Source organism: Pterocles gutturalis, unplaced genomic scaffold (assembly GCF_000699245.1).
Source record: "Pterocles gutturalis isolate BGI_N339 unplaced genomic scaffold, ASM69924v1 scaffold33190, whole genome shotgun sequence".
Taxonomy (NCBI): domain Eukaryota; kingdom Metazoa; phylum Chordata; class Aves; order Pterocliformes; family Pteroclidae; genus Pterocles; species Pterocles gutturalis.
The window spans coordinates 22208-40448 of record NW_010141987.1 but is presented as its reverse complement, the minus strand read 5'-3'; the positions used below and the strand labels follow the sequence as shown (position 1 = coordinate 40448).

The following is an 18241-nucleotide window of genomic DNA, read 5'->3' as shown; positions in this document are numbered from 1 at the left end:
TGGTGCCAACTGGAAATGAGAAGACTGCTATGGAGGATATGTATTCATCAATCAGACAGGACAGAAGGAAAGAAGCTTCTCACACTATTCTCTATCGGCTACTTCAGAGCATGTTCACACAAGATGCTGAGAACATAAAATGGGGCAGCTAAAGGAAATCGGTCTCGCCTGTGAAATGCCACCTGGCAGAATTAAGCTCTATAAGTGAGGAGAATCTACGGAGAGATGAAGCAGCGTCTCATCACACCCTCACCCCTTGCCCCCCCACCCTCCCCAATTGAAAGGAAGATGAAGTCAACACAGAGCATGAGGAAAGGTCTGCAGGAGTATCTTTGGGAACAGAGAGAGGTATATTGGAAGGAAGACTGGCAGATGGCAACTGAAGGCAAATGGAGTTTAAGTCCTACAGAGGAAGAGATTTTTAGCAGCTCTACAGAGACCATCACTATGGAAAGAAAACAGTTAAGACAACAGTCCTCCCTCCTCCCGTTGCATTGGTGAAATGCCAGAAGCACTTTGCTAAAGTTCACATAAGTATGGGGAAAATGGAACTTCAAACATCTGGAGTATGGAGGTCAGACAGTGCTGCAGAAGCAGCTGGCCCTGCACACAGGAGGCGGCTGTCTGCCAGGACGTCAGTCGAGCAAAGGGAGGAGGTGGGATGGGTCTGTGGCTAAGAGCAAGAGACTAGAAAACGGCAGATTGAAGCTCTATTCCTGGCTCTGCCAGACTTCCTGTGCTACGCCAAGCAAGTTGCTTCACTGCCTGGGCCAGCTTCTTGGAGCTTCCCACCTGCAGCAGCTTTGAGAACAGATATAGGTGGGCACAGGTATCGACATCTGCCGTAGCTGTCTGCTCTGAGCACAGTGAAACACAGCAACAAAAATAGCTAAGATCTTTCTGTAAAACAGCTTCCACCTATGTTTTAAATTGCTGGTGAAAATGAATTAGTCAGTTATGGATCATACTTCCTGCGCTCTGGCAAACCCTACCACTGATTTTAATCACCTGAGCAAACCAAACGTACATACACTTCAAAAAAGAGCGCACTGTGAACATTACTCATTTAAAAAAAAAAGCAAGCTCTCCAATGACCTCTGATACATGCTCACGAGGAGCACAACATGATTTTCTGCATTCTAGCTAACCTTTTTTTTTCTGTCATTCAAATACAACTGCTAGTTCTGTTCCCCCTTCAAGAGTCAGAGTATAATAAACAGGTAGAAAAAAAAAGGTATCACTAATGTAGATCTCTGTGGGAGGATGCAGAAAAGGGGAGATGGGAAGATTATTTGTAATTATCTTCTACCTGTTTCCTAAAGTCTGTGGCTTTTCAGCATCAAAAGCTGGGAGCAGGGGAGAGCGAAGTAGCTTCCATGGTGTTATTCCCTGTCCTAATGCAAAACCCTGAATACAAAAAAAAAAATGCAAAACCTAGAATACACTTTCCAGTATTTCCTGGAAATTCAGCTGTGGCTGAAGACCACACACCACCACTTCCCAACTGTTGTATGACAGGAGTACAGACCAAGCTCTGCATCAGATCAAAAACACAGCGTGTGGCAAATTAATGATTGCTAACTATCCGCTTGAGCTTCATACTGTATGACAAACACCTTTGTGAAGGACAGTTATCTCGCTCAGTCCTCCCTCTGCCCCCCTCTCATCTTCCCTTCACCTAGATGGGATTCTGATAGGGGAACTACCAAGGTACATCCCCTTCCCTATAGTGAACTATAGATGTTCTACACAGTGAACTGAATATGCATTGCAATGATTAACTAACACCAGTTGCATTGCTAATACACGTTTCCAGAGGAAAAACTACATGGACCCAAAGACTTATTAATTACATTTCAATACAAGCCAGGAATACAAAAAACTGCTGATTAAAACCAGTCTTTAAAGTAGAAGACACTTCAAACAGAAGTGTTTCAAGTGTACAATCCTACCGATTGATTTTGACGGAACAGTTGCGATGTGCAGTCACAACTTGTTATGTTTGTATTCAGTCTTAAAAAGCACAAAAAAGCAGATAAATGCTTTTCATTATGCAAAGTCAAAATCCCAACTGTACGTGTGAGTATATTTCAGTACCTGACATTAGATTTTAGTAATTTCAAACTTCTTTATTGCTGGGTATTCCTCCGATATACATGCATGAGTAGGCTCATTTAAAAAAAAAAAAAAAGGTAATTTGTTTATGCAAGCTCCCACATGACAGTTTCAGCATTTTAAAGTGGGTGAATGAGTCCCTCTTTTCCTTACTGGAAGCAAGGCACTTGTCTAGAATTAAACAAAACATATAAATCTAAATATATTCTTGACTGAAGAAAAGCACAAGGACAGAAAGGAAAAATTAAAAGGCTTCTTCAGTAGTTTGGACTCACTAAAGAACCACCATGGGAATAGAACAAAATTGTATGTTGAACAAAAACCATTTTGTGTGCCAAAAAAAGCAACTTCATAGGAGATGAACATGTGCAATTGCAAAGAGCACTGCAGGTGGCTGAAAAGGAAACCATCTAAAAAAAGCCTATAAAAAAATAAACTCAACAGAATAAGTTTGAACTTTCTGCAAGTTTGTTGGAGGTTAGGAACTGATAAAGCCGGAATAATGACAAGCCAGAATGCTCATGCCTGAACAACAACCAAAAAAAACCCAAAGTGAAACCCTTCACATTTAGTTGTAACTTGGCATTTCAAATGCAGGGGGAGGGGGAGCAGGGTGGACACGACCCACTAAAGAAGCGAGCTAACATAGCCTTAGCTTTAATTTATTACCTCTTTAGTGCTTTAGTTTATCACCTCTAATAGCAAAAATAAAATATTTTCCAACAGTAAACGCTATGTTACATGGTTGGGATAGTGGATTTATTACATTGTGAAATAATCATTATGATAAAGAATAACAGAACTCTCACATAAAAACTATTCTACTTTGTTGCATGTCCTTACTTGAAAGTTTTCTGAACTAATTTTAAGTAAATCATGTTCCTGAAAAAAAAAAACAAAACAAAACAAAAAAATCCCAAACAAGCCAAACCCACCAGAAAACACAAGCAAAAACCACACACAAAAAAATCCCTTTACGAAGCAGGCTCCTTTTCCACGTGAATTCAGGGCCTATAAGGTCTGTAAGATTGACAGTCCTGAGACAGATTTTTTCCCTAAGACATAAAACAGGAACAATACATGTGGAAATGACGTTGAGTATCCTTTAGCCACCTGCCAGCACAATTTTGGTTACAAATCATCCAAGGGACAATGTTATTTCTATACCTCCTTGATAATATCTCATTTCATGGCAGTGATATAAGCTAGCAGGAAATCTGCTGGTTTTCAGTTTGGTCAGCACTGCACTCAGAGTAACTCATGAGCATTAATTAAACAGACACCAGATGGCAAACAGTCATACTATCTACACCACAAACCCTCTTCGCTTAGTGCCACAAACACAGCTTACCATACATTAAATTTATTTTTCTCTTCCTTTGTTTCCTAAATGTTCGAAGGTTGAACTTCAATAGTTCTTTTCTGTAGAAAATGCAAAGTTCTGGATATTTTCAAGATTTTGTACAAAGCAAGCAAGTCTCTATGGCAAACAACTTTGTTGCAACGCTATGAGATGTTATTCCAATGGGAGGATGATCATCAATGGCCAGTTTTTATCTCTTGTCCCCATTGACTGCTGAATCTTATCAGTAAAATAAGATGGCAGGGACAAGCCTTAGCCACTAGAGATCCCACTTACAAGTTTTCTGTATACTTATTCCACTCTGCAGTTAACTTACTATCCATACCACTACCTTCAGCATATTAACGCAGCAAAGAGCTCTTCCATGTCACTTCAACATCAAAACAACTAGGATCTGACAAGCTCCTCACTTTTGTTTTCAAAGACAAATATAGAACAAGACAGTTCAACTCTCTGACCCAGTCTCTCAGACTCCCTTCAGTAACCAGCTATCCCTTCCAAAGGTACATCAACAGACGACAAGCTTAGAAGCATCATGAACTTCACTCAGCTCAAACTTCTTCTGAAATTCCATTTTCCACAGCATTGTGTATGAAAGCCTATTAAAATATTAGAGCAAAAAAAAGGAGAGTTAACAAAAAATCCCTCACATCTTTTCCAAGCCTACGTTACTATTTTGGACTGAGTCACGCAGACTTCTTGTAATTTGGGATATATTAAGTAAAAGCAGAAGACAGACAGTCAAATCACAAGCATGTATGACGTTCACCAGTTTAATAGGGTGGGGAGGAAGGGACAGGGCAGAGATGGAATTGGTAAGGCTGTTCTACTTCTCCATTGCCATTTTAATTTCCACACACAACTAGAACAGGAAGTTGCGCATTGTTTCTGTAAATGGATTTCCCTTAGCCTCCTAGTCTTGTCCGCAACCGATGTGAAATACTGCAATTATATCTGCTGGGAACATCCTCATGGCCTCAGCATTTCTAGCAGCACTCACTCCATACTGAGCCACAGCCTTCCCCAGACAAAACTCTTCCTGACTAAGGCTGGGCACTCTCGCAGAGGAACCTGGCCTAGGAAGAAACCATGCCACCAGCCAACCGGTCCTCCAGGACCACCTCTCAGACTCGTACACATGCACGCACCTAGCAGCGAGTTCTCAGCTCTGTCCTGCTCAAATGCACCTGAACACAAGCGCTGAAGCCTGATGGCAGGATGAAAGCCAGTACAAGTCCTAGAGAAGTCTTATGAGTAGGCACAGAGTCCCTGCTGCTGAACATATTATCCTGCTACTATTACAGTACATTCATTAGTCAAACTGATCATGTGTTCACAAATTAGACATTTCCACTGTGCAGTTATTAGCATAATGATTAAACTTGATTGCAAACGCTTGGGGAGGAGTGTCAGACATTGGGGATGACAAACAGAAAGAAGCCTGTAGAAAGCAGCCACCAGAAGTCTAGTTTTCAAGATGTCCTCAGGATAATTGAGCCCACAATTCAGGCAGGATGGGGGGAAGGCAGAAAACAAAACACTGTCTGTCACAAGAGAATTGCAGAAAAAGAGATTGGCCATCTCAATGTCACTTTAGGCAAAAGTTATATTTGCACTGCACAAATACTGATCAGTGAAGTATTTAAAGCTAACAGAGGAAGGTGTACTGGTGCCCTGGTAAAGGTGCTCCAAACACTGTGGTGGGTTACAAGCCTCTGAACCACATTGCAGCATTTCAAGAGAAGGCGCTCCAGCTTTACAGTAACAAGCACCGCAATTGACCTGTGCAGTACTGGACAACTAAACACATGCTGAAAAGTCACTGAGCTTCTGCAAAAAACCCACCTGCACGGGAAACTGTCTGGGATATACTGCTACAGTTACCTTAACCAGGGAGGGAGGTGTTGGGGAGGAGTAAAATATTTCCCTGAGAGATAAAGGGGTTTGTCAGGACTCAATTTAATGGACTACAAAAAGACAGCTGTGCAAACTTCTGTGGCCTGCCTCCTCCCCACTGCTTTGGTAAAGCCTGGTTTTCCTAAGTGAGGTCAATGTACTTTTTGGATTTATGTTGTATATATCCATCCAGCAATACAGACAATGTTTACTCCCAAAAGTATATAGCTAATGTAAATACCAACAATGCATTTGTTTTAAGAACTACCATGATGAAGAAATCAAGGCAAATGGGCAGGAAGGGAAGAGTACACAGGAAAAGTATCTTTATTTCAGTAAGATCTGCAGGCTGCTCACAATCTGTTTTTCCAGGATGTTTGCTTAAGTCATGTAATTGTTTGCAGAACCTCTGCCTTCTAAAAATGCATTTGGAAAAATTCACACCACATTTTCTTTATTCTGTTTCCACAGATTAAATTATGTTTTTAAACCATACAAACCAGGTGACCTGTCATTATCCATTAATGACCTGTCAGCAGCAGTCTCTCAATCTTATTTCAGGCAAACATTTCACACAGAAAACAGTCTTTAAATTTTTCTTCAAATAATTTCCAAAAGAATAAATGCATTAGGTAAATTTATTCCAAGTAATTCAAATCCAAGCTGTAGTAGAGAGAATCTTTGAAGAGTTTCTGCACTGACTGAAGGACTACACCTTTAATGCAGCCCAGGGAAACACAGTTTCATAAAGATGTTAAGTTGAAAATAAGATGCAAGTAACTTGGAATTGTGGTCCCACCAAGCTCCTTTTGCTCCCAGGTCTGGAGGTCTACAAGTAAGAAGCAAGCTAACTCAGATTGAAGTTTGATATTCTCTCTGCCAGCCAAGAGGCACACCGCACTGCAGGAAGAATGCTTAAAGCAGAAAAATCGCAAGTGATTTAACTCAAATTTCTCTCAATAAGAGCTTACGGAAACCATCCCCCACTTCCTGAAGTTTCATTATTTGTTAAGGTGCTACAGCCGGTACTAAGAAAAGGGAAAGCCACACTATTTTAACCAAAATACCAAACACACCCCTGGAAGTTCTCTACTTTTAGTATGTAGAAGCCAGAGTAGCACCAAACACTACCACTACATCAGGGATGCTTCAGAACTGTAATATATGAAGGACAAGCACTTCTGTTGTCAGCTGTCATGCCACAAAAGGTTGTCAAAATAAGGGACGGATGGACATGCCTATAGGGCACATGGATGAAAATAAAGCACAGAAACAGATATGCTTAATTATACATCAATTTAGGAGGAGACGACAACAGTGATAAGTGGTGAATGGACCATCCTCAGTGTGCTGAGAGGAACAAACACAATAAAGGATGGTCTAGCTCCTATCAGCCTACAGGCTTATAACGCTGTCAGTGCTGTCTCTTAACATGAGATTTAGGGCATATGAGGAAACTAAGTCCAAACACAGAAGCACAGGTAAGACATCAGATAGTTGAGAAAGTCTGATTTGTTTCAGACTGTTTGACTGGACTTCTCTCTTTACCTCAATGACCCATGAATCCATGAAGATAGGATATTTCTGGTATGACTTACAGGTTGCACCTCCCAAATGGAGACTGTCCTTGGTTACTTCAGCATCTCACTCATCACCACAGCAGGCAAAAAGTGCCCTGAGTTGGAGCACTCAATAACAGTATTTCTACTGCTCACCCACTCTCAAATGCTATGTTTCATCTGCAAAGACACACATGCAGATCAACTGTATAATTTCAAACTAACTTTATTTTTTAAAAGACACCCGGGTTTAAATTGTACTTTAATTTCTTCTAATTAAGATGAATAAACAATTTGCTAGTCTACATGAGCTGGCATGTTATTAGCTTACCATACACTACCTATCAGCTCTTAGAGAGCAAAAATGTGTACATTGCTCAAAAACTTCAGTGACACCTTTTCCCACCTAGTTTAGGAGACAAGCCTTATCCATAGTCTAACTCATATCTCTTAGTCCTATACTACATCTGGCCATTGCTACATCTTGTCAAATACTTCACAACACATGTAAGAATATCTTATCAATGGACAAAGAAGGATCAGCTTCCCAAAGATGACATTTTTCCCCTTTCCAGTCAGATAAAGGTTGATTTGTGGTTTGAAGGCTTATCCTGCAACCTTATACAGCCCAATTTTGAACACATTTCAAAAATACAACTTAAAAAGAAAAAACAATCCCATAAGACATTGAGTTCAACAAAAAAGCAGAATTTCCTACGATCAAATCAAGCCCTTCAGTCATTACTCAACACTTCCTTGTTCTCGTATTCTCAAAACAGGGCCCAAATGACCTTTCCTGAAGAAATTATGTTTTATTATTTCCATCACGACCCCTTAACTCTAAGGTCCCCACCCTACTTGTTCTCACTTTGTATAGAAGTCCGATAGCTTTTAATAACACCCTAGTTGCTCCTGGTTTTGCCACACATAGGAATTTGAGATAGCACGACAAGATCAGGTTGACAAGACATTATTTTTCTCCTGCAAGCAAAGAACAGAGAAACCTATTAGAGAAATAGCAAGCTATACTTCAAACCCTGTGTGACACCATACCGAACTGTACTGATAGATCCATCGTAAATAACCATCCCAGGACAACATGTGAGGGGAAAAAGCAAGTGCTTTTAGGTATGAACAGGTGAAGCTACAAAAACTACTCCACAGCAGCATTCATACAAGGTACATTCAGGAAAAAGTCATAGCTATTTGGCAGATTCCCAAAGAGGAAGCAAAAAAAATACAAGATCTGTGATCCTATCATCATTTACTACTTACATTTTCATGTCCATGAGATATAATTAGGCACAATATCAGGCAAAAATTATTAAATAATGTAACTATTTGCTGGAACCAAGAATGAACACTAGAAAGGAAAATGACAGGCTTAGTAACCTACTTCTTTGAAATTGAAGAAGTGGAGACATACTTCTACGGTGGTTACTTCTACATGCACAGCCAATGTCCCAAATGGGAATGACTGAAAAAGCAAATCATGACCTCCACTAGCTGTCACTCAAACTGTGCTAGTCCAAAATATACTCTGATTTTTCTCAAAAAAGAAAAACCCTACATGCAGCACACCTTTTAACCAAACAAATCTAGAATTTTATTTCCATTACCACCACGATACCCTTTCCATCATGGCACCAGCAGCAGGGTCAGCTAAGAATCTACAATATTCTCCAGTGGAATGAGTAGTTCTGAAAAAATAATACTCACAGTAACCTATTTCTGTTTAGGTGTTTAGCTATAAATTATATAAATTAATACAATTTCACACACACTTTGTTCCATTACAGTAAAAGGAAACTGCTCACTTGTACTCTGTGACTGCCCCAATGATGCAGAGATCATACTGTCCCAGATGATGTTGGGGAACAAATACACACCAGGGCACAGCAGCCCCAGGGCAGGTGTTCAATAAGATTAACACAGTTGGCTAGATTTCCATCCTTCATACACACTTTCTCAAAGTTACGATAAAACACCAGAAGCTGTCTCAGCTTTAGAAGAACAGATAGTAAGTCATTCATATACCTACCATAAACTAACAAAAGAGTTTGTTCACTGCATATATAAGCTGTCAGGAGGCTTTTACAAGACATGCTTAACAGATACCAATGGGTCCCAAAAGGCTGCTAAGCAAAGAGAACAAAGTCAAACTAGCAGCAACATACAGAGGTGCAGAATGTTACTGGTGGCTTATAAAACAGTCATGTGAATCATTACTTAGTTTTCCATCTGCAGGTCAACATTAACTAAGCACTTTCATGTCCCACCAATAAAACCAGCCAGCAGAACACACAATTCCCTTCTGAATGGCATAAGAAGTCCAGCCACAAACACTCGGCAGCACGTGTTCATGTGCCTGAGTAGCAGATTATGAAGAGGGGCAGCTTCAGTGACACATTACAACCAAGACTCATCTGCTTCACAATAAGTTTGCTGTACTTGCTTTTCCCCTCCATTTCCCCAAATAGCCAGCTCAAGCATAACGCTACCCAGGTACCATGAAAACCAATGTCCCAGAGAGCTGCACTGGATGGTGCAGATACAGTGACCAATTTAGGACTTTGGTGGCTGGTCACTTGCTGCTACATTAGATGCAATGTTCTTATAACCATCACCTCATACACTGCATTTCCTTTTTCCTTTGCCCTTATGACACTAAAACATTGACAGAGGTAAGAAAACTCTAATTCAATGTAAAACAGGTGCTATTCACATGTGAAGACTGCTGGTTTACTGACACTTGAAATAGAAGAAAAATTAATTTCAGGCAACAATCTAATCAGATGCATCTGAAGAAAAAAAAATTCCTTGAAAAGTGCAATATGTGACTTCAAATCAGGTTAGTGACGTATTTCATTTATGTGGTATATCTTCCAGATATGAGAGGTTTTCATTAGAAGTGAAAGACTGCACAAACACCCTTGACTCCTTTGTTGCACAAAATTATCAAAAAGGCCTTTCAGAGTAATGTTCACAGTCCTGGGATTTTTGGCTTTGACTTCAGAAAGCAGGAGGCTGCATTAGGCCTCTTAATTTAGCATTTAATGAGGTATCTAGAGCTTTCCGCCAAATACACAGCAGAAAGGAGGCTTTAATGGTCTAAAACATATTGAAAACTATGCATTCAAACTGCCCTTCTACAAGACTGTGGAACGGGAATCAGCATAAGGAATTCACTACAGTCAACAGCTATTAAAGCTAGCAACTTCCCCTATTCCCCAAAAACACGCTCAAACCCTGCCTTCACACACACACACACACACACACACACAAGTGGGAATAAATGATGACAGGAAACAAAAGCTTCTGGCTCAGTTTCTTCTTCTCCATCAAAGCAATGGCCCTTCCCCATCACAGAAAGGCTGCCAGTTGTGGTTGTTCACATAGGTATATATACCCAAGTACCATTGGGGTTTTGGTTTGTTTTGATTTTTTTCTGTTGGTTGTGTGTTGGGTTTTTTTGACTGCATCAGCTGAACTGTACAGGAATTACAGACAGACCCTATGTGTATTCATTTGTGGTCATGAAGAGAATTTCTCAACAGCTGACAAGGCAACCCTTACACATTACACTACATTCTGAGTAATTTATACATATCATGCAGAAGCCGATATGCACAAAGTTAACAACAGTTTTCATAAGCAGACAGATTACCAGAGCAAGCTCAGTACAAGCTGGAGCCTTGGCCTCTATCACACAGAGTACAGGAAGAACAGGATGTGAAGCAAAGGCCACAGAGATAACTGTCAGCACTTTATTAGGAGAAGGAACACCACCCAAAGCAAGGTTAATCTAAACAAAAAGTGCAAGTTTCTTCACCATATTTAGAATATTTGTGTCTGCTGACAAGCAAGGGCAGTCCAAGAGAACCAGGGAGAAGACATTCTCTCTCTAATGTATACAACATTAGATGATGGTTCTAGTTCCTGTAAAAACACTTGGTCTCTTCACACACTGCCAGACGTGCAGAAAGGAAAGTTTGTATGGAAGAGGGGCTTACAAGGATTTGTAGACATGGAGTGACAGTTTCTTCCCTGACTTTGTAATTGTCTCCCCTCTCACCACTAAGTTCCTATAGCTTATGATATGCCTTGTAAGGATACAAACTCAGCTTTGAGGATATACCCAGCTACTGAAGTGTAACCCTTAGAAGATTCACACTGGAGGGCAACCTGTTCCAGTGCTGCACCACCCTCCAAAACAAAAAGTATTTTCCCAACTCCATGTTCTAACATGCTGAGCTTCAACTTGTGGCTAACTGTTCAACATTACACTGTCACTACCAAGAGAAAGACTAACTGCAAAGATGACAGACTTCAGTAGTTGTAGGCTACCGTTACATCACTGCTTCGCTTCCTCTTTGTAGACTAAACAAGCACAACTCCTTCAACCTTTCCTCACAGACCGCACGCTTCACGCCCCTGACCACGTCAGCATCCCTCTTGGCTGGACTATCTCTAGTTTCCCTAAATCACTATTTAACAAGGCAGGGGTGACAAAAAAAAAATGGACACAGCACCCCAGGTGAAGCCTTATCACTGCAGAGCAGATGAGAATCACTGCCTTTCATCTGCCAGCCACACTCTTCCCCACACAGCCCTGCCACACTGTTTCACTTATCCAGATGGCCTTGTGTTGTGGCCTGTGCTCAGCACAGCATCCACCAGCACACCAGCTCCTTGCAGGATGGCTATTCATGCAGTCACATCCCAGCCCAGACAAAGGCATGTGGTTATTCCATCTCATATGTAGGTCCTTGCACCTAGCACAATTTCCCAAGGTTTTTGCTGGCTCAGTCCTCAAATTTCTCAAGGTTCCTCTGCACTTAAGCTCTGCCATCCAGCATATGAATCACCTTTCCTAATTTACAGTTATCCTCAGATTTGCTGAGGACATACTTGATGTTCTCTATGGTCTCCAAAGAATATGCTGAACAAGGTGGCCTCCAGTGTCAACGCTGCTTGTTAGCAGCCATCAACCATTTTCTAGTTCTGACTAATTTTCTTTCTAGTTAACAATCCTTTTGTCAGGCCCATATGTTCTTCATGTCAGAGAATAAGATCAGAGTTTTAAGCATTCTCCTCTTTTTAAAGAGGCAACTTCAGGGTAAAAGTACCTGGACAGCTGTCCTTTGGAAGCACAGTCACCACTAAGAGGATCTGGAGAGGTCTTCTGCTCCCATCTGTAAGTGTACTGAAGTTCCTTACACAATTGCTTGTTCTTAGGTACGACCACCTGCATTCAGCAGCAGATGATTTGTCCCATTTTCTACCCTCTTTCTACTTCTTGACTTTCAAACATGAATTTGAACTATGTTGTGACCACATACCAGAATCCATGAATGCAGTATCACATTAATCCAAAGGACATACACACTCTCAGAGAAAGCTCTTTCCCACAAACTCAAGAGTCCCCACTGTACGTGCCTTATGCCTCTTCAAACACCAGAGACTTGCTAAGCACCTAACAGCTCTTGTGTTCTTCTTCCCTGCCACGAAACACCAGTTATTGTGTTATCAACTTGCACTACTTCAGAGCTCACCCCTTCAAGCCCCAGAACATCTTCAGCAGAGCTTCTCTGAAACCTCATCCACATGAGTCCTTACTGGCTGCTCAACCAATGGAAAAGGCTTTAGTATTTGGGGAAGGGGATGGTGTGCATCCATGATTCAACACAGGCTCAGATGTAGGTTTCAGAAGTCCTACAAGAAAAGGTAACGTCTGTGTATTTATTTCATCATGGTCCCTCACTTTAGCTAGACAACCATAGCACAGAAACAGAAGGCATTTGGCTTTCTGCTTGCATGAAGTACTTCAATTACACATGCAATGAATTAGACATGGATGGCAACAGGCAAGAGTCTTCTAAACTAAGTCAGGGATTTTACTACTTTTTTAGCTCTAAAAGCTTCTAACTTTTAATGGAGACAAAAGATGTACATAGACTTTTTGCTGAGAGTTATGCTTTCAGAACATATAGTTTTGTGGTAAGTCTTTATTTTGCATTAGAAGAGAGCTTCAGATGCAAAATAAAATTTTAACACTGAATGTTTAAGGGGTGCAGTGTTTCTCAGTGCAAATCACCATTTCTTAAAAAGAAGTCTATTGCTTCCTTCATGCTTCAAGAGACATGGATTTAAATACTGAGCTATTTTAAAACTGTTTATGTCCAGGAAAAAAAAAAAAAAGTAGTTGCTACCCCCAGTACTGCAGCTGCTCTGACATAAATGTGAGCACTGCTCAGTTACATTTTTCAGTTTTGACACAGTAAACAAGTACGTCCCTGTCAGCCTCTCTCTCCTCTGAGAAATCTGGCTCTATCCTATCTTCATTCTCTTGAAGTTTGTGGAAGTGAAGCAGCAAAAAATTTATCCTGAGGTACATGTTTAAGTCAGCTCTTGTTTCCAAGAGGAGAAGGGAAGCAGGGAAAAACAGCAAGTTGAAAGAGGAAAAAAAAAAAAAAAAAAGGCCTAAATTTCTAGAGGAACAGTTTCCCCTTGTCAAATATACAAGCTATGAAAAGCTGAATTTTTAACTCCTTTACTAAAAGACACTGATTTTCAAAATTAAGGGAGGAATACAAGAGGATTTATAAATTTTATTTTTTAAAGAATTAACTAATTGGCTCAGGGACCCATGCGAGAACGACACAAATTAACAACACGAGTCTAAACAGCAAACTAGAATTTCATTTAATACACATAGGAAAAACAGAATGAAGCATAAACTGCATTCAGAACACAAACACACAGTGTCTTGCTTAATTCATCATCAAGGTGCATGACAAAATGCTGGCTGCATGTTGTCGGAGCACTTAAGAAGCATCATATGCTGAATGTTAAGGTCTTCCCCACTTCAGTGTCCCAGGTCCTTCGTGGTGTGTCTCCAATTGCAGGCTGAACCTCAGCTTCTCCTTTCCCCTTTCACTGTCCAGTCCATGCATTCACTCATCTTCCCTAAAATTGCTACAAAAGACAATACTGCCTATTCCAGATACCGATACCTTACACTTCATATGCTACAAACAAAGCACAACACCTGGTTATTGCTGTTCAGTCTTCTTCAAGGGAAATTCCTTTTTGGTTGCTGCAACTGAACGCAATCTGTAACATAGCAGAACTGCTGCTCTGCTACTACCAAGCATTTGTGGATGAACAAGTCAGCAGCAATTGCTAGGAACCACATGGGGCTCAAGTTCTTCTTCCATTGCCTTTTTACACCAGTGTCCCATAAGGAAAGTTAAGATGGCGCACTGTAACAGCGCAGCACTCAGGCTGGCTCTCTCTTCACATCTTAGATCAAAGCTACCTGAAATATTCCCTTCTAAGTATGGCCATTCTCAAAGCAAACAAAAACAAAGTAAAGCACCAAATAGGAACTGACAGAAATATGCAACATAATTATGAGTGTAACAGAAAGCCTGCAGTAGGGAGTCTAGAGGTATATATGCCTTAATACCTTCAGTAAAGCCTTGATGCTCCCACTGGTCCAAAGCATAGACTTGCTATCTTTTTTCCCCCCAAACCTTGCCTAACAGGATGAGTAGGATCTCCTATACCAGAAGGGTTGCAAACTTCTCCAGAACAGTGACCAAGTCTCTGCTCTGCCATTATCAGAGTAGCTTGGAAAGGTCAAGTCAGCTTGGCAAAGCTTGAAGTCAGTATCAAGGGTTTAAGCCCAAGAGCTGAGCTGTATGCGCACAGCTCTGTATACTGGGTGAAGTAAATAATTATGTGGTAGGTCACTCCAGACTCACACTTTACAGCTGAAAGATAACTATGACTATGGAAAATACACACAGCTGGGCAGGCTTCTGCTGTGGCTGCTATGTTTCACGTATGTTTCCTAGAGCTGTTCACTGCCTCTGTGTGTTCAGAGCACTGCTCCCTCACCACAGAGTGATTGCCCATGTGAAGCCTCTGTTTGCTCTCAACAAGAAATCAAAGCTGAATTAATTTCTTCCTATAAAAGCAAGCAAACTTTCCATCTGTAAAATTAAGCTCCAGTAACAAGAACAGAACACACCACTCTATCACTTAACTTTTCATTAGTGTTTTTTCTAGTGAAGAAGGTACATAGCTAAGAAAAATATTGAGTGGCTACTATCAAGATTAGCTACTCAGCCATTTAGCCTACAGTCATTATGGAAAACATGCATAGAGAACTGAAACACATTAGGAAACAGGAACCGCCCGCAGGTCAGAAGAGCCACAGGATTTTCTTCCATAGAAAGAAGAAAGGGGTTTTTTAAATCAGCAAAACTATCAAATTGTACCTTATCTGACAGATATCTGCTCTATATTGCAAAACACAGAATTGACTGTCAACACCACAGATCTGTGTTTCTAGGCAGAATTCTGTCACAGAGAAGAATTTTGAGAATATGTTCATCCCCACGCTTCAGCAGCATGAAAACATTCAAGACTGATACAAGCATGGGGAAAGACACTCTGGAAACCTCGAGAATTTCGGAAGCAACTGCACAGCAGATTTAAGATAAGCAGTTGAAGCATTTGAGCAGAAACATTTCAAAGCAAATAGCTGAGCTGGTATGCATGCATTATCTGTATCCATTTTAATTCCATAAAATTAGTCTGCAGAGGTTCATTTATAAGCAAGGATTAGTTTCAGGAAAGACCAACTAGGACAGAAACTACAAGCAAGTGACCTTGCTAAACACTCCTCAAAAGCTCCACAAAGCACTGATTGTTCATAGTCTTTAGCAACCAGTTCATGTATCAGGTGACTCAATAGCTTTCAGCATAGTGCCTTTAATGCAAGCAGCAAACAGTACAGAGGGTTAACACCTTTTGTGCTAGTATGAAACATTTTGGCTTTTTCCATAGTTAGTCATATCAGCGGGCCAACGAGAATAATCATCGCTTCACACACACTGCAGCTCTGAAACACATAAAAGATACGGCCAGTATTAAAAGGACACCCAATCCTTGGGAAAGCCTGTAGGTTCAGTCCTTTATCCAGTCATTTCTTCAGAGGTAGTTATAATCCTAGCATCAAGAAAACTCTGAATACTTGACAGAATAAGAAACTTATCTACAGCAACTGTACTTCCTCCTACTTTCCTGTTTCAGTGGCAGGTACTTTTAAAATATTTGATACAGCATTTAACCCTGTGTAGTTCTTAGCACACACTAAGCTGACAAGCCATTACGAAAGGTTTCTTACTAGAAGGGCCCTTCCACGTGCACTGAAATCTTCTCCCTGCTGACATGCTTTCTGTGCACCACTGTGCTGCCATTTAACAGAAATATTTTTAGAAACCACAATTACTCTAAATGAACAGTAAACATACAAGCAGGGCCTATGGGGAGACAGACAGCAGAAGCCATGAGAAAAATTTTCTTTCAAGTATTCAGTCTAAGATGTACCACTAACAGGGCATCAGTTGACCAACAAAAATTTTAAATTCACTGGCTACACTGAAGAACATTTTAGGTTGAACCTTCTGAGATTTGTTTATGAAATGCCTCAGGCACAGGACAAAGCCCAGCAAAGATCTAACTGCATTTCAGTAACAGCTTATGGCAGAGTGGACACTGGGCCCTCAACAACTCACTCAAGCCCACTTCAGAACAGCAACGTAAGGGTGAAATAACTGAGTGGATCTTGTTCTGCCTTCCGTGGCACTAGTATGGCACCCACCTGATTATGCAATAAGCCACTTCCAGGTTAAACAAAGACATCTTTTCCCTGAGTTACCATACAACCAGACCAGTGTCAGATCAGGTACAAGGCTGGCAGCAGCAGCAACTCTCCCCGCTCAGCCACAGCCAGCTAGGGTGAAGTTTCAGCCAGGGGAACACAAGCTGCCACTGACAGGGACAGGCCTGTTCTTTCCATGTCTTCCCTGCATCAACACTAGCAATACTGCAGTCAGCTCGCTCATCCAATTGCCTCGGTTTGGAAAGAGTTTGGCTTGAACAGGTCGTGGCAGCATGTGAACCCCTCTGCCTCACCACACAGCTCATAAAATTACATCCTGCAAGGGTACGAAAACAAATGGGATTACTGCATATATTGCATTGTTAAATAAAATAGCACCATTCATATAATACTTCTATCTGGACTTTATTCAGAAACAGAATCCTACTCTCTACCCCTCCCTCAACTGCAGCTTCAGATCTTGGAATCTCAGTAATTAACTCCTGCTTTAAACCACATATAATCCCAGTGCTTCTTGATAAAGGAACTGTTTTATTTCAGTCATGACCTCCATCATAAAGTGGCTTGCATAAATATTAAAAGAAAAAAGCCTTACCATTTTCTATCATGTTACTCAAGGACTTCAAAGAAGTCAACATAAACTATCCAGCTCAATAATACAAGAGACAAGATAATGCCTCCTCCAATGCTGTCAGTCATCTATTTAAAAAAAAAAGAGATTACCTGGGAGATATGGTTGATGGAGGACTCCATCCTCCGCAGCTGGGATGCTTGGATGTCCAGCAGTTGTAATACATTGTTGGCCAGTGCATTGATCTGATAAGCAACGCTGGCTAGAGACTGAGTTGTGTAGGCTTTGGTCTCCTCTAATGCCTTCCTTTTATCTGAAGCCTGTAAAGCAAAAGAAAAAGATGTTTGCTTAAGGGCAGGAAACGGGTGGGGGTTGGGGGGAAAAAGACAGGAACAAAAAAATACAACCCATATTTAGAAGAATCTGTAATCAAGAAGATCTGACTATGCAGTCAAAGTACTAGACCTGCATCTGCATTTTAAAAATCCTCAATAATAAGGAGCAGATAAAGACTTTGAAAAATATTTAACCATAATAAAATTACATGTTGAGAAACAATTCATTCAGTAGAAAAACCACCACTATCATGATTTGCTGGAGTTGAGTCTGCCCAATCCTTCATCTTGAAAAGCCTCCAATTCCCCAGGAACACTGAAATCCAGCCTTCGCCATCTCTTAAGAGGTCATGCAGCCCAGGCCAGTTAAAGACAGGAGAATATTTTCCCCACAGTTGGGCGTCCCCTACTGCACATACCACCTACAAAGTCAACCCTCCAGCTATGCTGGCTACTACTCCCACAATCCAGGAGAAGGGTGAGCAAAGCATCAGGATGGCATGCACAGAGTATTTGTAAAATTATCCCTTATCACACAAAAGTTTAATAAACTCTCCTTGACAACTGAGAAAGTTAATCATTGACTGAGAAGACACATATTTTGAGGTGTGAGAAAGGAACGCATCTTCCCCCCGAAGGGCAAGAACATAAGGGAAGGATCACTTTCCCGCTGAAATTGCTGACCTTGGACAGTAACCTGTGTTC

At 40.9% G+C, this 18241-nt stretch overlaps 1 protein-coding gene across 1 annotated transcript in view; it reads right to left on the bottom strand.

Annotated features, from left to right (window-relative positions):
* LOC104469637 (abl interactor 1) overlaps positions 1 to 17521 on the bottom strand; it is a gene marked incomplete at both ends in the record, with an annotated part of 38535 nt that extends 21014 nt beyond the window's left edge. Inside the window, one exon of the mRNA XM_010084220.1 lies at positions 17354 to 17521. Within this exon, the coding sequence (XP_010082522.1) occupies positions 17354 to 17521 (168 nt within the window). The remainder of the gene's footprint in view (positions 1 to 17353) is intronic.
* Positions 17522 to 18241: the final 720 nt, after the last annotated feature.